At 43.6% G+C, this 22,401-nt stretch overlaps 1 protein-coding gene across 19 annotated transcripts in view; it reads right to left on the bottom strand.

Moving 5' to 3' along the window:
- CAMTA1 (calmodulin binding transcription activator 1) overlaps nucleotides 1-22,401 on the bottom strand; it is a 1,087,698-nt gene that overhangs the window by 716,659 nt on the left and 348,638 nt on the right. For all 19 annotated transcript variants that reach the window (XM_060201382.1, XM_060201376.1, XM_060201377.1 and 16 more), the window contains one exon: nucleotides 21,818-21,885. In XM_060201382.1, the coding sequence (XP_060057365.1) occupies nucleotides 21,818-21,885 (68 nt within the window). The remainder of the gene's footprint in view (nucleotides 1-21,817; nucleotides 21,886-22,401) is intronic.

The following is a 22,401-nucleotide window of genomic DNA, read 5'->3' as shown; positions in this document are numbered from 1 at the left end:
CTGATGAGACGGGATGTCCCTGGTGGTTTCCACATCTCTCCTGGGGCTTCACTTCCATCTGCATGTCAGTTATAAGATGTCACAATGCAGTTAACAAGTCCACTATCCTAAACCTGACTGAGTCCTGGTGCCACCATGAGTCACAATCGAAAATTCTGGATATTAAGCCATCTGCCTGTTGGAAGCCACTTTCCAAACCAATTAGGGATAATTTTAGGAGAGCAGATTCATGAGATGCAACATCAAATGCTCTCCTCAGAAAAGAAGGCTTACTGTAGACCAGCTTCTTCAGAGCAAAGGAGTTCTGCTGGAAAATTATAATGAGCAGTTGGTGATGTAGGGAAAACACTTTCACTGGGATATAAATATTCCCAAATGCCCCACTGCTGAACGTAGTTAAAAATTATCTTAAAACACAAAGACACTAAAGTTGGCATGTAGGGGTGGGGCTTGGTGCTGTTAGGGAGTAGGGGAGGCAGTTTGGCAGTTCAATGTGAGTCAGAAAGACCTGGGCTCTAGTCTCAGCTTCTGTGGCTAATTAGCTGAGTGAGTTTGGGCAGGTAATGTGATCACCAAACCAAGACTCAATTTCCTCAATTTCAACAGAAGGAAGCAGCTAGACAGGAAAAAGAAGACTTGTGTAGGATGCATGGCAATAGTTTTTAGTCTCTCTCCCTCTTCCCCTCCTCCCATTCTCCTCTTTCTCTCCTCCTCCTAGTCTTTCTCCTCTTCTTTGCCCCTCCTCTGCTATCTCCCTCTCTGCCTCAGTATCCCAGACACTGACCACTTTGGGGTTGTTTTGTTTTGTTTCATTCTGTTTGTGGGCACTTCTCACCTCTAGCTTACTCGTTTTAGGGGATTAAACCTGGAACTTCAAAGCCTCAGTCATAAAAGACTTTTTACATAGCCATTATGTTATTTCCTCCACTTACCATTGCCTACTTTACAACACTGCTATGGGGATTAAGATCTCAGATTTGAAGGAACTTCACAGATTATCATCAGCCTCCTCTAGGGTACTCAGAAAGCCTCAGTACTGATCTGGAAGTCAATGTCCTTAGCAGTTTTTATAAATTAAGATCCCATTAAAGCCATTAGGTAGTTAGAAATTGCAAGTATAAACTGAAATTCTAGCTAAGCCTTGGCTAAGAGCAGTTAACTAGGAAACCACAGCATACACCTCCTAAAACTCCATGGGAAAACCTCAAAGTTATTTCAAAATCGACTTTAAGATACACACACATTCATCATACTTTCACCGGGATACACACCCTCACCATGATTTGCTTTGGTCTAATATTAAATCATGTTGTAGTTCCTGAACAAACTGCTCAAAACAGCATCCAAATGATTGCTGAGAAGTCCCCCAGACCTGCTCCCCCCCAACTCCCACCTTAACAAGCTCATATAGGTATCTTTCGGGAACTGGGAAAGTCATAGGAAGAATACTCCATAGATTTTGTAGAAGTTTCCTAAACTGATGAAAATGCTACTTCTGTGAATTCAGACACTGAATCAGATGATGAAGCCCTAGCTTTCTGGCAGGGGGTAAACTCACAAAGCAATGACCTTAACTTAGTAAATTAATTCCAAAGCACAATTGTTTTCAATCTTCATTTAAAATCAGCCTTCGTTAATCTCGATTTAATGACATAGGAAATGGAAATTCCCTTAATAAAATAAGTTATGAATATTTATCATCCTATTTTACCTGAAATTTGAATAATTCATCAATTAACATTACTATTAATTATTTAATGCAAAATTAATAAACTGCAAAACTCTTACATATTCTTGCAAACCCTCTGGCATTGGGTAAGGAAATTAAGCACCAGAGTAATGAAGTAACTATGGGTAGTTTCAGACACTGGTGGAATAGAAGGGGTTAAGAGTGAAATTTTTCTACAAGAAGAAAACCAAGCCAGTTTCAGACACTGGTGGAATAGAAGGGGTTAAGAGTGAAATTTTTCTACAAGAAGAAAACCAAGCCACTTACTCATAAAGTGAAAGGAGATATTTTTTCTCACCTTGGAATTTTGTATCATAGCCAAAAATGAACTCAAAGTTTGGCAATTATTGCAAAGGAATATTTCTCCCTTGCTTTCTCTGTCATCCATCACCATCATCATAGATGTCAATATTTTTTCAGCACATAGATGGGCTGTGATGGGGATCTGTCAGTGTTGGTATGCATGAGACCCCTTCTGTTTCATTTGGTTTAAATCCCCCCTGCTTAACACTATTCTATTTACATAACCACTTCATTCTATTTATATAACCGCTGTTAACAAGCACCTCCCTCCAGGGCATTGGTTCAATCCCCACTGTTTCATGATATGTTTTTGCTCCACCCCCCCTCCTTGTCACACTCTGATTGTCACCAGTCACTTTTCTCTCCACCCTCTCTATGTCACACCCTGTTTCCACCCTACTTGTCAAGTATATATAAAGACAGCATTATGAGTTTTAGAGTACTTTACCTTGAGTTTAGCTTAGCTCGGCTTAGATTGTGCTGAGTCCTGCATGAATAAAGAGATACTGCCTACAGCTCAACTATGAGTCCCTGGTCATCTGTTACCCGCCCGTGCCCGTGAAGCCAGCCTGGCGAAAACAACCTAACCCTTCGAAAACGACAGTCAGAGCCAGCAAAGCTCCTGGCCTCTGGAGACCTCTCTTTCCTGAAACCACAGTCATTACCCCACTAAAGAGGAGGGACTGAGCATTCAAAGTGAACAAAAATGTTATGGGGGTACAGTAAGCTTGCTAGAGGATAAAGGGACTGGAAAGATGGGTGGAATTAGCCAAATGCTGAGCAATTGACATTCATTCTTGAGACCCAGGAAAACTTGGTTCACTGAAACTTCAATTCCCAAAGCCAACTATGTGAATAGAGAGGATGACAGCAAAAGGAACTGAACATTTTCTGACTGAGCCTTAGGCTTCTCCTCCCTGAAACGGGTATCTAAAAAATAGGCGAGAGCTCCTAGTTTCCCTGTGTGTCCATTCTTGCTGTCAAATTCATTCTCCAACTTCAGGGCAATCTAAATGAGGTTGTTAATGGTACCTGCCCCATAAATTTCCCTGTCATGGCTGGGAGTATGGGTAGACCTGTCAACGCCCATGTTCCGTGGTGAAGCAATTACAGAAGCCAGACCTTCCACCTTCTGCATCCCACAATGACCTTGGGTCCATACCTCCAGCGGGTTAAAGAATAGGAAAGCTGTTGCTATGCTTCATATTGGTTTGGTCTCGCCCCCCCCCACCCACCTCTGGGAGATTGTGGTTTGGCCCCTGCTAGTTTCACGTGGGCCCCCTTCTCCCCACCCCCGGAACCCTACAGACTTAGAGAGTTCTTGCCGCTGCTGCCGGAAGAGAAGGATGCAGGACAGATCTGTGTGGTGATTGGTTTGGGTTAGTTTTTGAATCGTTGTTCGTGAATAAAGAAATACAGCTTCTCTGCCCAGCCATGTGTCCACAAGTCTCTGTCTACCGAGTCGAAGCTAGCCCGGCCTACTAGAGCCCCGAACATTAACCCACGTGGACCTGACCTGCACATCCCCCCAGATAAGTGAAGACTTTGCTACCTATCTACAACGGGCTTCTTTTCTGCTTGTGAAGAGGTTTCCAAAGGCCTCTGCCCTTTCTTCACAAGACTGTTTCGCTGTTTCTGGAACATTTATCTATGGACCACTCTGGTTTCCGCCGAATGCCAGCCCGCAGAAGCCAGCTTGCCGCCACATGGCGCGGGGCATTGGGCGCGGGCTCTCTCCTTACCGCCACTCCGGGGCACCTCGGCCCGCGCCTTCTGCATGGCTGGCCCGCCCGCCCTCCTGCTATGAAGTCTGGGCAGATCCCAGACTACCCGGAGACTGCGGGCTCCCTGCCGAAACTGGGCTCCCTGGCCAAGATCTCCAACTCGGCTCTGAAGGCAGAAAAGCTAGAATATGCAGAGATCCCTACAGAGATCACAATCTACAATTCCTAGCGCTGAAGTTGCGCAAGAGGCCACCGCTAGACAACACACTCCCCAAATGGCTAAGACAGTACAGATCTAAATTCGTGTTTAAAATGACATGTCTTTGTAACAAAGGTTTCTCTCCCTGTGTATTAAAGACCATGTTTACGTGTGTGTTTAAAGTTTGGTAAACATTAACTTTAAGTTTAAAAATGTAACTTTAAGGCTATATTCTTACCAGACAGAGTTAAATGAAAAAGGTTTCAACATAATTCTCATAAAGATAAAATTAACTTACATTTAAAGTCTGAGATAAAAATTAGTTAAAAATCAATATATTTTAACAAAGTTGGTCTAAAAAAAAAAACCTGTGCACACCTAGGGTCTGTCTCCATCTTGAATGGGTTTAACAAAAGGTTAAAAAGACATTGTTGATATGTAAAACTCTCAAATTCCTTCTCAACTAGAAACGTTAGATTGCGCTATGGTTATGCTAATGATTCTCATGCATGAGGCTTTTTTCTTTCCATGGTTCTTATGTTTACCTTTCCACATTCTATTGTTTAAACTTTAAACAACCTTAAAATCATACTAAAAAAGACTTCCAATTGTAATAGAGTTATCATTTGTGATAAACTTCTAACCTGCTACAAGTTTTGTTTCATAGTAAGTAAATTGCAGCTGTCAAGTTCTCTACAGAAAAGCAGAATTCCAGCAGCTGACCTTCCTGTTCCACCCCCTGGCATTCTTCCGTGGACATCTGCTTTGGACTCGCACTTCTATCGGATTCACTGGTACACCTCTTGGACACTTTGCACAAAACTAGCAGCTTCCCTTTATGCTGCTGGGTTTCTCAAAGACTGACTGCAGCCAGCTGCCTTGAGACTCTAGACCTAACCCTCCCCCCATGCTAGAAAATTCCCATCAAGGCAAGTAACGCCCCCCAGAGGCAAAAAGGTCCCCCTCAGGCCTTCCCTTGGCAGCACACTGGTTCTTGTTGCTCGCTTACATGTTCCTCCATGTTTGTGCCAGTTTCTTTTTTAAAAAAATGCCTGTACGATATAAGTTTCTGTTCACCCCACACCCCTGATACTATGGTCATTTAGTTAAAAAGAAAAGGGGGAATTGTTGCTATGATTCACATTGGTTTGGTCTCGCCCCCCCCCTCCATCCGCCTCTGGGAGATTGTGGTTTGGCCCCTGCTAGTTTCGTGGGCCCCCTTCTCCCCGCCCCCGGAACCCTACGGACCTCAAGAGTTCTTGCCGCTGCCGCCAGAGGAGAAGGATGCAGGACAGATCTGTGTGGTGATTGGTTTGGGTTAGTTTTTGAATCGTTGTTCGTGAATAAAGAAATACAGCTTCTCTGCCCAGCCGTGTGTCCCTGAGTCTCTTTCTACCACCGCGAAGCTAGCCCAGCCTACTAGAGCCCCGAACATTAACGACAGAAAGCTATCAAGGGAGGGGATGGGATAAGAAGTTCTGGTGGTGAAAATTGTGTGGACCTCTTATCCTATGGTTTTGTCAGTACTTCCTTTTCATAAATAAAATAAAAAGTAATAAATAAAAAGAAGTTTAAAAAAGAAATTATAGAAGAGAAAACTGAGACTTACACACTACTCTGTAACTTCTCAATGGCCACACGAAGAGTGGTGAAACACCTTTGTCTGTCATATAACCCAGGTTTTTCCTGGCCTTGGGACTGTGGGAATAACATATTCTGGGGAGCTATCACAAACCAAACCGTAGTCCTAAAGGTTTCTGCTGATTAGTAATTAGAAAATTGTGGGGGGGCCAGGTGGTGGTGCACCTAGTTGGGCGCATATGTTACAATGCACAAGGACCCCGTTTCCAGCCCCCAGTCCCTACCTGCAAGGCAACGGCTTTGCAAGTGATGAAGCAGTGCTGCAGGTGTCTCTCTGTCACTTTCCCTCACTATTTCCCCCTTCCCTCCTGATTTCTGGCTATCTTTATCCAATAAATAAATAAAGATACTAAATATTTTTTAAAATTTCCCTGTCGAAAACCATCCCCTGGGTCCCCAAATCCTTAGCCCTCCATAAGCTCAACCTTCTCACTGCCCCACTTCAGTCTTCCAGACACAAGAACTTTCTGTCCAGCAATGTGACCATTGCTCTATTGCCTTCCTCCTTAGATCTGCATGCACTTCTGCAACATGGCCAGGGATCATGTCCTTTCCTTCAGCACTTGCTAATCTCACTCCCAGCACACTCACCTTCATATACACATGAGCTCACATGCCTTTACACATACCAACACTCAGCCTCACTCATGTCCACACACCCACAGAGGCTTATATACACTCACACAACACACATACATGTGTACTAACTCACAAAACCACACATCGTGTACCATGTTTACACTCCTATACATGTTCACACACCCAGACATACCCAAGGCCCCCTTATGCACATAGCTGGGCCCATACTCTGACACACATTAAAGGCACACATACATGCTCATGCCCACACTCACATGTGGCACTTGCTCACATTCACATGCACACAGACTCACTCATGCACACATATGTATGCACACATATTATGCACCAGTATGCACACTCAGATACTTCTTTTCCAAGTCTCTGCCCAAAGCTTGGACCTCAGGAAGGCAGCCTGACCAGTCCCTCTCCTCCAGCATGTGAAAGTCACAAGATTATAAATGATCTGCATTGTGCACCTGCTTAAGTTGCACATGTTCCCATGCACAAGGACTCAGGTTCAAGTCTCCATTCTCCATCTGCAGGGGGAAAGCTTCAAAAACAGTGAAACAGTGCTGCAGGTGCCTCTCTGTATATCTCTCTGCCTCTTTCCCCCTTCCCTCTCAATTTCTCTCTGTCCTATCAAATTAAATAAAGTTTAAAAATAAATGTTCTGCCTTGTTTGCTGCTATACCCCAAGATTCAGAACAGCACCTGCCACTCAATGAATAAGCTGCAAGTATTCATGAAATAAAGAGACAAACAGAAGCAGACAATCAGGACATGCCATGGCAACGTGACATTGTGTGATTCAGGAGCTCAAGGGCTCAGAGTGACTCTCTGAGAAAGGAGGACACCTTCCCCAAACAGAACTGTCAGCCCTAGGTCACTGGGATAGCATCTGTCAACTCTAAGGGACCCAGCCTATTGTCCATACAAACCCAACTTTGGGGGACCAAATTCTCACTCCTACAGACCATGGAACTAGCTGGGATACTAATCGGAGAATCCTGAGATTCCCAAACAGACTTGATGGGCCTAGAACTCGAATAAATCCCTCCCTCCATTGGTCATTTCTATCAGGACCAACAAAATAGACTCCATTGTGGGCCCACATAGGACCTTGTCCTCAATGTGGATAAACAATGGTAGAGAATGTTCCATCCGCCCTTAGGAGGATGGACAACATACTCTATGCTACACCTGAGGAAGATGGGTCCAGATATTGGGGAAGCTTGGAATGTTCCTACTCATGACCACAGAATGTGAGCTCAGATTTACAGGCATGTAGAGGTCACACAGGCTCCTAAGCTAATTATGGGCCCCAGATCACATCAAATAGATGGGGTTTACAGTCAACAATATTTATACCCCTTTCCTATATTAGGGAGCTACTCTCTTCCCTGATCTAGCTTTCTGGTCCTTTTCCCAGCCATGACATCATTTCCCCAGACAATAACTTGGATACACCTGCATATCAGATTTCAGACTCAGGCAAAAAACAAACAAACAAACAAACAAAAAAACCACTAGTATAGCTACAGTCCCTCTAAAATATAACTAAAATATGCCTACTAGCTATCTACAAAATGGAAGACCCCCCAGCCCTTTATCTGCACTATTCCAGCCTTTAGGTCCATGATTGGTCAACAATTTGTTTGGCTTTGTATGTTAACTCTCCTTTCAGCCACCAGGTTCCCAGATGCTAGCAGGATGCAACCAGACTTCCCTGGACAGACAACTCCACCAATGTGCCTTGGAGCTCTGCTTCCCCAGATCCCTTCCCCACTAGGGAAAGAGAGAGACAGGCTGGGAGTATGGATCGACCTGTCAATGCCCATGTTCAGTGGGGAAACAATTACAGAAGCCACACCTTCAACCTTCTGCATCCCACAATGATCTTGGGTCCATACTCCCAGCGGGATGAAGAATAGGAAAGCTATCAGGGGAGGGGATGGGATGTGGAGTTCTGGTGGTGGGAATTGTGTGTAGTTGTACCACTCTTATCCTATGGTTTTGCCAATGTTTCCTTTTTATGAATTAAAAAAGAGCTGATGGAGCTCACAAAGCAGCATGCCCTGAAACACCTCCATGGGAATCCCCCTACATCTTCAGTCTTCTACCCCAAGCCTATACTCAGGTTCCCCACCTGAATTACCTCAAACTAAAGGTTGCCTTAAACTCAGTAGTCCCATTATAGTAAGTTCCCAGTCAGGGGAGGTTAAGGGCAGCCAGTAGACAATTTATGTCTTCTCTGAGGAGAAACTTGTCTCTATCCACAACATTTCATTTTCAAATTGTTGTCTAGAAAGATGAAATTATTTTTAACATTTTATTTATTTTTTATCAATAAGAGAGAGTTATCAAGGGAAATGCCAAAGCACTGATCAGTTCTGGCGTATAGTGGTACTGGGAATTGAACCTGGGACCTTGAAGCCTCAGACACAAAAGTCATTTGCATAACCATTATGCTATCTCCCCCACCTAGAATTTTGTTTATTTTTTATTTTATTTTATTAATTTTTTTATCTATTGCCTCCAGGATTATCAGTGGGGCTCAGTGCCTGCACTATGAATCAACTGCTCCTGGAGGTCATTTTTCCCATTTTGCTGCTCTTATTGTTGCCCTTGTTGTTATTGTTATTGTTGCCACTGTTGTTGTTGTTGGATAGGACAGAAAGAAATGGAGAGAGGAGGGGAAGACAGAGACAGAGAGAGAAAGATAGACACCTGAAGATCTGCTTCACCACTTGTGAAGCCACCACCCTACAGGTAGGGAGCTGAGGGCTTGAACCAGTCCTTGCACTTCGTGCCATGTGCACTTAACTCACTATGGTACCACCTGCCCCCCCACCCAGAATTTTTTTAAGAGCAATAACTGAAGTGAGGAAATGTATATGTTGAGGGGGGAGGTTCTGCATATGTTTGTAGGTGTTTGTACTATATATATGCTGTGTGTGCACATTTGTATATTGTGTGTCCATACATGCCATGAATGTGTATCTATATTGAGTATGAGCATATGTGTGTACAGGTCTTGGATTATTTGTGTATGTGTGTACATGTGTGTAAACACACACCACACAAAGCAAAAGTTCATGTGGAAGGTGGAAGACATTGTGGAGTTGGAATCAGGAAGGTTTTCCTTCTTCATTTTTTTGGTTTATTTTGAAAATTTTAAGCGCCATAATAAAGGACTGTGGGAATGCTAAGAATAGAAAAGACAGTAATACCTCCTACCCAGACTGAAAACAGTGGGAGAATCTCAGCCCAGAATATCCAGCTGATTTGGGAATTACTCATTACACAGAAAATTATGAATTGCAAAAAGCAGTCTATTCCAGAACTAGAGCTTTCCACCTTGAGATGCTACCAGGCATGTAGTTCCCTTCCCCCTGTAGTGGAAAAAAAAGGATTTATTAAATCAGATCCCAAGGAAATGCCACAGATGCCCATCTGAACCCATTACAGATGGACCCACTGGGTTTCATCTTCCAGAGCCAGGAGCAGGGATGAGGACGCTCAGAACAAACTGACTGGCAGCAGAATGGAAACAGAATCCTGGTGAAAGCACACTCCAGTACAAATGTCCATCTATATTTATGAGCACAATACTGAGGAGTTAATTCTCAATCACCACTGATAGGCTCTCCAGCTGCCAACAAGGGACACCCTGAGTGAGAAACCTGCTGTGCAGGCCCTCAGCACCCTTACCTGGCATGACCAGGCTCCCCTGAGAAGTCTCCTGCTCTAATACTTGTGCATGAGAACAACACACCCCTACAGATGCACAGGCAGAAAGGCATGGAGGTGCCACCCTCAGCCACATGCCTGGCATACTACATGGTCCCGGACAACCCCAGGTCACTAAAATTCTGCTTAAAGAGTGGCAGTGCCACATAGCTTGTACTAACATCAGGAAAGATTATAAAGCAGAGGTGTTACACTGAGGAAATGCAGGGGAGCACAGGAGGCATAGTGTTAACGGAGGCTGCTCTCCTGTGGGGCTATATTCTCTCACATACACTCTCCACAATGTGCATCCTACATGCATCCTACCCTGAAAACAAGGATATAAGTCAACTAGAGGGCTTCTTGGGCCCTGGATACATGTAGTCACCAAAAAACAAAACAAAACAAACTTGAATTGTGAGGCTTTTTACCACAGAAACTGAGAGAAACAGCCTGAGCATGAATATAAGAAGCTGGGAGAAGAGGATGGAAAGAGAGACTTTGAGAAAGACAGAACCCTTAGACATGGACGGCAGAGACTTATGCCTCTGCCTCTGATCCCATGACGAAAGGGATACAAACAAGTATGAACTCATAAGAAAAAAATGGAATGGAGGTAAGGGGGGTCAGAAATGTCAACACATTCTAGAGATACAGAGCAGCAACAGTACTGATAACTGACAAAGCTGAGTAGAAGCCAAGTCCCACATGCCCCAAATGGGAGTCCAGAACAAGCCACCTCACTAGCAGATTACTGGAAATACTCAAGAAATGCAAGTCCAGGGGCCATAAAGGCAGAGGCTAGGAATAAGATCTCGGAGAGAGCCTGTACAGACTTTACAATGAACACACACAAGGGACAGTGAGAATATCCTAGACCTTGCATCTATCCCAGCAAGTCAGCTTTCTGAATTCTACCCTCACTGGAAAATATTCATTCTCTGGAGAAAGGGACTCTGAAAGGCTCTCAACCAAGAGACAGCAAAAAGAGAGGCGGGCACTCCCAGATCTCAAATTGTACTATGGGGCCACTGTAATCAAAATTGCTTGGTACTGGAACATGAATAGACACTGACCAGTGGAATAGAATTGAGAGCTTAGAAGTAAGGCCACACACCTATGGACATCTAATCTTTGACAAAGGTGCCCAGACTATTAAATGGGGGAAAGCAGAGTCTCTTCAACAAATGGTGTTGGAAAAAAATGGGTTGAAGGATGAAGAAAAATGAAACTGAACCACTATATTTCACCAAATACAAAAGTAAATTCCAAGTGGATCAAGGACTTGGATGTTAGACCAGAAACTATCAGATACTTAGAGGAAAATATTGGCAGAACTCTTTTCTGCATAAATTTTAAAGACATTTTCAATGAAATGAATCCAATTACAAAGAAGACTAAGACAAGAATAGACCTATGGGACTACATCAAATTTAAAAAGTTTCTGCATAGCAAAAGAAACCACTACCCAAACCAAGAGACCTCTCACAGAATGGGAGAAAATCTTTACATGCCATACAACAGACAAGAGTTTAATAACCAAAATATATAAGGAGCTTGCCAAACTCAACAATAAGAAAACAAATAACCCCATCCAAAAATGGGGGGGAGGACATGGACAGAATATTCACCACAGAAGAGATCCAAAAGGCCAAGAAACACATGAAAAAATGATCCAAGTCTTTGATTGTCAGAGAAATGCAAATAAAGACAACAATGAGATACCACTTCACTCCTGTGAGAATGTCCTACATCAGAAAAGGTAACAGCAGCAAATATTGGAGAGGTTGTGGGGTAAAAGGAACCCTCCTACACTGCTGGTGGGAATGCAAATTGGTCCAACCACTGTGGAGAACAGTCTGGAAAACTCTCAGAAGGCTAGATATGGACGTACCCTATGATCCTGCAGTTCCTCTCCTGGGGATATATCCTAAAGAACCCAACACATCTATCCAAAAAGATTTGTGTATACATATGTTCTTAGCAGCACAATTTGTAATAGCCAAGACCTGGAAGCAACCCAGGTGTCCCACAACAGATGAGCAAGCTGTGATATATATACACAATGGAATACAACTCAGCTATTAAAAATAGTGACTTCACCATTTTCAGCCGATCCTGGATGGGCCTTGAAATATTCATGTTCAGTGAAATAAGTCAGAAACAGAAGGATGAATATGGGATGATCTCACTCTCAAACAGAAGTTGAAAAAGAAGGATTAGAAGAGAAAACACAAGTAGAACCTGAACTGGAATTGGCATATTGCACCAAAGTACAAGACTCTGGGGTGGGTGCGGGGGTGGGGGGAGAATACAGGCCCAAAAAAAATGACAGAGGACCTTGTTTTATGGAAAAATAGGAAACGTTATGCATGTACAAACTATGTATTTACTGTCGAATGTAAAACATTAATTCCCCAATAAAGAAATTTAAAGTGAGAGAGAAAGAGAGAGGGAGAGAGAGAGAGAAAGAAGAAATAGATGCATGAATCAGCAGAATAAATGAAGGGTGAAATTCTAAATCCTTTCCCTCCCAGTTCCTAGAACACTGGCAATCCAGCCAGCTCAGACCAGCATTTGATGATTCTTCACATCATTTTCTGACTCAGAAGCCCCCAAACAAAAGTCAGTTATCTCTGTTATTTCTGCTTCTGTCCCTTACCCCAGGAAAACAGTATGGGAAGAAATGGGAGAAGAAGTCTTCATTTAGCATATGAGGAAGTTAAATAATAACATCCTAAACTGACAAATCAAAAGAGAGCAGAATAAACATATTGAGAAGTCTGGAGGTAAATATCAGTACTGAATGTGGCCACTCTGAGGAAGCAGGATTGATTGAGTCATAGGATAGAGGATGCTGATTTTCCTTACAAGTCTTTGAGGTGATTTGACTTATTAAACTATGTGTATGTATGCTTTCTAATAAAAATATAAAAAGAATGCAACAAAGAAGACAGGATCCAGAGCTAGCAGCTGCCTAGTGCAGGTAGAAATGAGAGAAATGAGACACAAACATCATCCATTCCTTCTACCCGGGAAGGAGCCTGCAATGTGTACCCGACTCTGAGAAAGACAGAAGCTATGAGAAAAGCAGTGTTATTTCAATAAGCAGCTGAAGAAAGTTCAGAATACAAGGCTCCTCATCCTCTGATCATGAACCGTGTGCGTGTGCGTGTGCGTGTGCGTGTGTGTGTGTATATGAGAGAGAGAGAGAGAGAGAAGGCATCCAGGGACAGGCTGAACAGCCTGGAAATCTAAATATAGGCCAGATCCTATTCCCAAGGGCCCTGGAATCTGGGATCCAGCCAGCCAGTACCCTTCTTTAGCCCCTTTTCCTACCACAGAGGAGGATTCAGGAGCTGCCTGGTTTCTCCTGCTTTGATACTCTAGTTTCTGGGCTTCCGGATAATGAACTAGAATCTGGGGCAGACCCAGTTGCATTCAAAGACAAGGGATTTCCCCACCACTGTCAGACACAGACATTTATCAGGATCCAGGTCACAGCTCATTGCCACCCTCATCAGGAAATGTAACAAAATTGATCCCTTAAGCAAATGCTTTCTGGGGGTGTCCATGGTGACTGGGCTTCCTTGCAAGTCCTGAGTAGACACAATACCTGCCAATTCCCCTTGCAGTACATTTGCTTTTTGGCTAATGATGATACAGTTTGGACTTGGTCAAGGATTTGCTTAATACATCAGGCATATGCTGAAATGGATGTAACACGACATATCATTATGTTAATTTGATAGCTGGTCCCCAATTCAGCGTAACACAAAGGTCACCACATTGAAATTATTGCTGACCTAGTTTATTTTGCCTTGTGCACTTTAAAAGAGTATAGTCCCTGACATGATTTCCATATAATATAAGGCTGTCCTCCCAAGTGCTGTCCCCTGAGATCACATATATAAATGCACATATACACATAAACATGTATGAGGGTCTGGATAGTGCTGCACCTGGTTGAGCGCACATGTTACAACACACAAGAACCTGGGTTCAAGCCCTCAGTCCCCACCTGCTAGGGGAAAGCTTTTTGAGTGGTAAAGCAGTGTGGCAGATGTCTCTCTGTCTCTCTTCTTTCTCTACCACCCCCTTCTCTCTCGATTTCTGGCTGTTTCTATCCAATAAACAAATAAAAAGATAAAACAATCAACTATTAAAAAACATGTATGCTCACATAAATACACACGTACATATATGAGTACAGACAATCAAATGTATAAACATACAACCAATCCCTGATCCCTGAGCTCCATCTGGACACAGAAGGGAGTTACAGAAGCAGCTCTGGAAATTTCTTTTATTGTTGTAAAATATACATAAAATAAAATTTAACACTCTCAAGTATGTGGCTCAGTAGCAATAAGTACATGTGCATCATTGTGCAACCTCTTTCCCATCCATCTCCAGAATGTCTTCATCTTCCCAAACTGAAATTGTCTCCATTAAACCCTGACTCCTCAATACCCTCAGTTCTTCCCAGGCACCCAAGATCCTGAAGGAAAGGCAATGACCTTGAAATAATAACAAGACAACTAGGTACTAAGGGAGATGAAGATTGGTGAATGTTCTAGAGAGGAAATACTCAAACCCTGGTACTGGAAACCCCTGGAGGGAAATGGTGGTAAGAAAGAGCAGAGGCCTGGAGCTGGATGGTGGTGCACCTGGTGAGGGCACATGTTACAGAGTGAGCCCCCAGTCCCCACCTAAGCGGGGAAAGCTTTGCATTAGTGAAGCAGGGCTGCAAGTGTCTCTCTTTCTCCCTCTTTATCACCCGCTTCTCTCTTGATTTCTGGCTGTCTCTATCCAATAATTTTTTTAAAAAATTAAAGATAAAAAAAGAAAAAGAGCAGAGGCCCTAACACTTGGGCCCATTGGTCAATTGCCCATCATCAAGGTGGGCAAAATCCAGGGCAGAGAAAGAAGTGATAAACAATAGGGATCCAGAGAACAGGCAGGAGAAGGGGTCTCTCTGAGTGGCCTGGGCTTTGTTAAAATTCAGGTCCCTTTTCTCCTTTCCTTCCATACCTTGCACTCTACTTGGCTGTTTTACTGCTTATTGACTCAGAGCATTTAGTATCATTTTTGAAAATTCTGTTACTAGACCTATAGTGTTTCAGTGTTCAGGTGCTATCTACATAAATCTAATTAATTAGTTACATAATTAATGGAATTTTCCAGCCTCCTTCTAACTGGTGGTATACACTGGATTCCTGGGAAGGAAATGCTTTCAATTACAACTTGAGTTTTGTGCTTCCCCAGCTTTAAGGTAGGCTGCATAGTCTCCAGGGAAGGACAAATAAATCCTTGGAATTGTAAGTGTTGCAGCCCACCTGCCAGTACACTGCTCAGCTTTGCTCTCTGTCCTCCAGAGAGTGTGCAAGTCTTCCCCATTGCCTGTGATTGGGGTGGGGAGGCTGATTCTAATCAGCAAGGGAGCACAAGAGTCCACTGGGCCACACTCAGCAACAAAGGGCAGCTTTGAGGGACATTTTTTGGCTCTCCTGGGTAGTTCAGAATTCATGGAGTGGGGGAGGGGGGAAGAAAAGAAGAGCTGTTTATGGAGCCACCTTCAAATCCCCCCACACACACACACACACGCCATATACAAGAAACATAAAAACTAAGGTTATGGTCCTGCAGTAAGAAAATATTGGTTTCAAACTCATGTAACCTTTCTGCATCCCATTCGCTGGCAGAGCTGTTAAAGGCTATAAAAGCAGTGCCTGGCCTACAAAAGTATCCAAGGACACAAGACTAGGTCAGTTAGCTGATTCTGGGGAAGGGATGGGTATACAAGGCATAAATAAAATAGAGTAAGCTCAGGTCTTTTCCTTATTATGTTTAGGTTTGTATTTTCTGCCTCACCTTGGCTCATTTCACCAAGCACCAACCACACATTGAGCATAGCTGTAGGCACTGGGCACCCCGGTAAACAAAGAAAAGGAAAATCCCTATCCTTGAGGTGCTTTTCACTTTGAAAGAGAAAAAGTCAGCATGAACTATAAGCTCAAAGCAACAGGGACTTGGAGGTTACACAGGCATAGGTGCTAAATATATGGGCCCTAGAGCAGGTAGATAGAGGCAAACAGTTAATTTTAGCCACAGATTTTTTTTTTTACAATAATGGGACCTACTCCCTGCCATAATTCAACTTTCCAGCCAGTTTCTCCACTCTGACACCATTCTCTCAGACAATATTTTCATCCAACCTCAGGCTAGCTACCAAACTCAGGTGAAACTACTATAGTCATATGTCCCCAGAAACATGCCTAAACTGGTTCTCCTAGCTTTCTTCTACCCTAAAATCCCTAATCTCATCTTCTCTCATCCTACTTTCTGGTTCCTATTCATTAACTATCTTGTCCCAACTTAGGTCATGCTACCTTCCAGACACCAGGCTGGAGATGCTAGATGACTCCATCCCAACCTCGCTGGGCAGATGATCTCACCAATGTGTTCTGGATCCTCACCTCTCCAGAGCCCTGGTCCACTAGGAAAGACAGAAACAGGCTGGGGGTATGGATAGAATTGTCAATGCCTATGATCAACGGAGAAGCAACTACAGAAGCCAGAACTCCTACCTTCTGCTCCCCATAAACAACCTTCATCCATACTCCCAGCAGGGGAGAAGTGATACAATGAAGATAAAAGGACTCTACACTCCAGCTCCATCAGCACCCACAGAGAGAGAAGGAAAAGGAGAGGGACATATGGAGGTAGCTATGATGTCTTGAGTGGCTTAGAGGGGAAGAGAGGATTGAATCAGAAAACGAAGGGGCAACTATATATAAACGTGGACAGTTAGTTGTAGAGAAGATGGTTGGCCCTTGTCTACAACCTTAGAGGAACTGGTGGACTGCAGTGGGGAGAGTGAAGATTCAGAACTCTGGTGGCGGGAATAGTGTAGATTCAAATCCCTGTCGACATATACTTCTGTAATATAAAAATAAATTTAGAAAGAGAGAGAGAGAAGGTCAGTAAGTCCTCTTGCAGGTCCTCCCATGACCTTTCCCCTTTCCCTCACTATAAAGCAGCAATGGGAGGGACTGCCCCAGTCTCCAAAGGGAGGCTGGGTCATCCAACTCTGCCACTCAAGACTTGTCCTGAAATGAGTGCACCCTGGAATGTTCCCAGTTGTGGCCATGAACTGCTAGCTCAGATTACAGGGACTCAGGCTAGAAAGGCATCTGTGCTAAATATAAATATATATGGACCCTGAATTGGGTGGATAAGCAGTTAATTGTATTCATGAACATTTCAAGAATAGGAGCTACTCTCAGCCCCAATCCAACTTTCTAGCTCTTTTCTCTACTCTGATACCATCTTCTCAGACAATATTTTTGTCCAGCTTCACATTAGCTATCAAATTCACGCAAAAACTATGAAAGTCAAGGGCCCCTACACCTATAATGGACTTCCTAGTTCCTTTTCACCCCTAGATCCTATTCTTATCTGCTCTATTCCTACTTTTTGTTTCCTGTTTATTAATCATTTTGTCCTGCTTTATATCTTGCTGCCTTTCAGCCACCACGTTTCCGGCACTATCATGATTCCATCCTGAACTCCCTGGGCAGACAAACTCACCAAGGTGTCCTGGATCCTCACCTCTCCAGAACCCTACCCCAATAGGGAAAGATAGAAATAGGCTGGGATTATGGACTGACCTGCCAGTACCCATGTCCAGCAGAGAAGCAATTACAGAAGCCCTAAATCCCCATTCTGCACCCTCCAAAAAGAATTTTGGTCCATATTCCTGGCAGGGGATACATGAAAGGGGAAGATAACTAGAGGGCCCTGAACTCCAACTCCATCAGAACCCAGAGAGAGAAGAGGAAAAAGGAAAGGACATTTGGATGTATTAATAGGTATATGTGTTACTTGGAAAGTGAGAGAAGATGGGACCCTAAAAAGTGGGTGAATATATGCAAATATAGACAGACAGCTATAGAAATAATAATTAACCCATATCTGCAACCTTAGGAGAACTGCTGTAGCTTTCAATGGAAGGACTGGGGACTCAGAACTCTGGTAGTGGGAACTGTGTGGAGTTAATGCCCCTGTTGTCTTGTAATTTTGTAAATCAATATTAAATTACCAAAAAAAAAAAAGAGGAAGAGAGAAGGTCAATAGCAAGTCAATAAATTAGATACACAAATGGGCAAAATACATAGTGTGTCAACTGGGAATCATGCTCTAGAGAAATAAAAAGCAAGCAAGAAAGAAATGGGGTCTGGTGGCTGAGAGGGGAATAGTTTTAACTGCTATGTGCAGAGAAGACCTCACAGAAAATAAGGCCTGAAGAAGGAGCTGGGAGAACATTCTACACAGAAGGAGAAAGCTCTTAATTCCAGGACTCTCAATCTACCTGGTGGAGTAGAAGTGGGCCGTTCCTTGGGATCTGCAAAAGGCATTATTGTAGTGCTAAACACATAGCAAGTGCCAAATAAAGACATCTTGAAGGGTGATTTTTCATAAAGTCCATTCCAGAAGGTCACAGTTGCTGATAATACAATATGGGCTATTTGAACATCAGCATTCAGCCCTGTTGCAGTATTCTGGCTGTTTCCCCACCACCCTCCAAGGCCCCCAACCCTGGGAGCTTCCTTGTAACACACCTTATTATTAAACAGGTGAGTGGTGCTCCCAGGACCTAATCTGTAATTAGGGCAGTATCTGAGCAAAGGCTCTATTTATAACCCCCAGCCATCAGCAAGGCATGGGGACACCAAGGAACTGGTCCCTCTGCAGCTCCTATACCAACATCTATATGTGAACTGATTACAACAATTAATTTAATAGGGATTCCTCCACACAAACAATGTATCATTTTATTAGGAAACTCTATAAATGTCAGTGGTGCAATTCATTTTTATTAATTTCCTAAAATGAAATTAACAGTGGCGGCAGCAGCAGCGACAAACAGAAGTCGTATTGCCTTCTCATTCAGCAGAGTGTTGGTGTCATTAATTCCTTAATACCAGGAGGCCAGTTTGTATGAACTCAGCAGTTAACTGCACCAATTAATTTCAATACTAGGGACTAGAGACAGGGTGGGGGGAGGGTCTAAACTCAACTCAACAACTAATTTAAGAAGGTCCTTGAACAACCACAGCAACTTTTCCTCCTCCTGGGGCAAGAAGCTTTCTAGTGTAAACACACAGTGGATACTATAATACTAATAGGAAATGCCCTATCTTCACCTCCTGCCTCTAGGAGAAAAAAAATTTTTTTTTGTCCTTCCATAGCCTGGAGTAATTCTGATACCTGCCTCCTGAAGCCACAACCTCCAGCAGTCCTGGGGATTGTCCCTCCAGATGAGAGGAACACTGCTGTCCCCATGTGCCACACAGACCCATGCGGCAAGAAAACAAACACCACTGCCAACAGTCCTGGTCATGTTCCAATGAGGACAGAGCCAAAATCTCCTCTTTCCATATACAAAGAAAACAAAACAGAGCCTTATAACACTAAAATAACTTTCTTGAAGTCACAGAGCTACTGGGTAGGTGGCAGAGCCAGAGCTCAAACCTAAATTTGTCAATATCTGAAACTCACATCCCTGCTTATCTGCTGAGGGTGTTCTTCATGCCTCACAAGAGGACATGACTCTTTGTTGTTGTTGTTGTCATCACAGGGACTTCACTGCTCTGTGCTGACATTTTTAGATAGATCACAGATAGATAGATAGATAGATAGATAGATAGATAGATAGATAGATAGATGAGAGAGAGAGAAAGAGTAACCCCAATACTGAAGCTTACTCCAGTGCTGTGGGGACTGAGGACTCAAACCCTGGTTTTATGGATAGCAAAGATGGTGACTTTCCAGGTGAACTATCTTGCCAGGCCAGGAGGGGACACTGCTCTGCTCTATTTATACCCCCCAAAGTCAAGTGAGTCAGGTGTGAGCACAAGTGATAGTCGCTCCTCAATTGAAATCCCAGTTATAGGGCCAAAACACGAGACAGCAGCCCCTCTTTGAATGGTTGCAGCACTCTGCAGTAAGGGTAGCGAAAGCAAGCATGCGCCTGCAGATCTGAAATCAGATGTAGCTTGGGAGGCGTTCCAGAGACTCTCACTCTCCTGCTAAAGAGAACACTTTCCTTCCACTTAGCTTCAAGGAGTATTTTGTGAGGAGTGAAGGGCGCAGGGAGAGACTGGTGGCTGTTTGAGCTGAGAGCTGTCACAGTCAGGAAACAGCACAGAGGCAGAAATCAGACAGACCTCCTTCTCTCTGGGGAAACCAAGGGCAGCAGTTTTCTAAGTGCCCTCTCCTTACCTAGGGAAGCACAGCTTGAGAATCCTACCTGCCTATTCAGATGTCCACTCAAGTCTAGGAATCACTGCCCTGCCTGGAGATACCTCCAGAAAGATGGAGAGGCCAGCCTGCCATGCTCCAGGGCATAACTATGCTCACCAGACAGTGGACGATGCCGCCTAGCCTAGCCAGCACACTATGGAAGAATCCCTTTATTGGTCCCCTTATTTGTGGCCACAGCCACGGAACTATTTGTTTGGAAGGATCTGTGAGTGGATGCAACATGATGTTCTAGGAGAACAGTGCCTGCTTAGACTCCCATGTGAATTAGAAGTCTCAGAATCTTGGGGCTCTCTCACCCTCTTTTCTGGATAAAGAGATGCCTGAAGCAGTGCTAAACCCAACTCACACCCACAGCCAACCACAGAGCTATGAGCAAGAGATGGGGGAGAGTTGTATTGAAGTCATACAGGTGAACATTGTCTCTTCTGTTTTTCAAAGGAATTGGGGCTTCACATATACACAATTTCATCATTCCTGGGCTGTTTTTTTCATTCGGTGAGAGAAAGAGAGAGAAGGGGGAAGGGGAGAGAGAGAGAGAGAGAGAAGAGAGAGAGGAGGAAGAGAGAGAGGATGGAGGAAGGTAGAGAGAGAGGAGGGAGAAAGAGAAAGGATGAGTACTCATGAGGGTAAGACATTCTTTCTTCTAGGGCTCAAAAAGGAGGAAGTCCTGTCCACGGCCTGTGGACAGAGCATACCCACACCTCTACCTTGGGCCCAGTGATCAAACTTTCAGGAAATAGCCACCAGGAATTCATCCTCTGAGGTTTGACCCTCTCAAACAGAAATCCTGTTAGCTAGCCTCCTCAAGCTGAGAAGCACCTGGCCCTGTCACCACTAGTAGAAAACCACAGCTGCTGGAAAAGAACGACCCCATGTTCTCAGAGCTCCAGAATATAGCACACTTAAAGTTAAAACTGAGAGTACAGCGAGGAAACAAGGGGCTGCCTCTAAAATAGACCCTAAGTTCCAACTTCTCCATTCCTCACAAAAATATCACTGGCACTGGCAGAACACAGGTTGTTGTAACTTCCCAATTTTCTGATTCCCTCATGGTGAAAGAAGTTCAGTGTTTGTGATAGTTGGCAAGTTCAAGGACGTTGGCTGCATAAGCTACACACATGTGGCCACCGTCTCTGATTTGGGATCGCTTCACCCATCAAGAGCAGCTTGACTTTCAGTCTGTAAAAAGCATTAAGATGAACAGGAATAGCTAAGGCAACTTTCCTTTTAAAAAGTAAGTTTCTGGAAATCCTTGGTGGCAGGTGGGCTTTTCTCCAAAAATACACACTCTCTGACATGCCTTGCCTACCAGGGGGCTAAAAGCACCCAGCTGAAGGACAAGCATTAAGTCATTGGGCTACAAGTTTCAAAGCACAATGTGGTTGACCACACCCCTCTTAACTCAGTTGCATTCTCAATTTGCCCTGCTTTAAATCCTAACAAGATCTCCAAGTCACAGCTGTCAAAGACAACACAGCATTTCCAACTTTGCCCATCAATTGACTGACCCAATCAATTAATGGATGCAAGTCAACCCACTTAATGTACAACTTTGAAAAGTATCAAAATCTGGGACATTACCTTGTCTTAGGGGATGTGGTGAGCCATTCTTCGTGTTTCTCAAATGTTATTAAATAAGCTGCAATTTCCTGAAACAAAAGAATAAAGACATGATAACAACAATTAGTTCATGATGGATCCTGGAAAGTAAGAACTTTTTTGTTGTTGAGACTGGGAGGCAGCTCACCCAGTCAAGTGTACACTTCCCCATGCATGAGGACCTGGGTTTGAGGTCCTAGTCACTACATAGGTGCGTGTGTGTGTGTGTATGTGTGTGTGTGTGTGTGTGTGAGTGTGTGTGTGTGTTATGGTGGAGGAAGGAAGCTTCACAAGCAGTGGAGCAGTGTTGTAGCATCTCTCCTCTCTGTCTCTAACCATCAGTCTAAAAAGTAAAAGAAGGGTGAAAGAATCCACTAGAAGCAGACGAATCACTCAGGTGAAGAGCCCCAGTTATAGCCCTGGCAAAATAAAGTATAAAAACATCATCTTTAAAGAGCATATTTTGTTATTTCCCAGCTCTTTTTGAAGCTGGAAATTTCCATTGGAAAAATATTTGTCTTGGACCCCATTTCTATTTTGAATGTTTAGACCCTTCCCATTCAACC

The sequence above is a fragment of the Erinaceus europaeus genome, chromosome 11 (genome assembly GCF_950295315.1).
Source record: "Erinaceus europaeus chromosome 11, mEriEur2.1, whole genome shotgun sequence".
In the NCBI taxonomy this organism is placed as follows: Eukaryota; Metazoa; Chordata; class Mammalia; order Eulipotyphla; family Erinaceidae; genus Erinaceus; species Erinaceus europaeus.
Note: the sequence above shows the minus strand (reverse complement) of the source record. Positions and strands in the feature narration are given on the sequence as shown.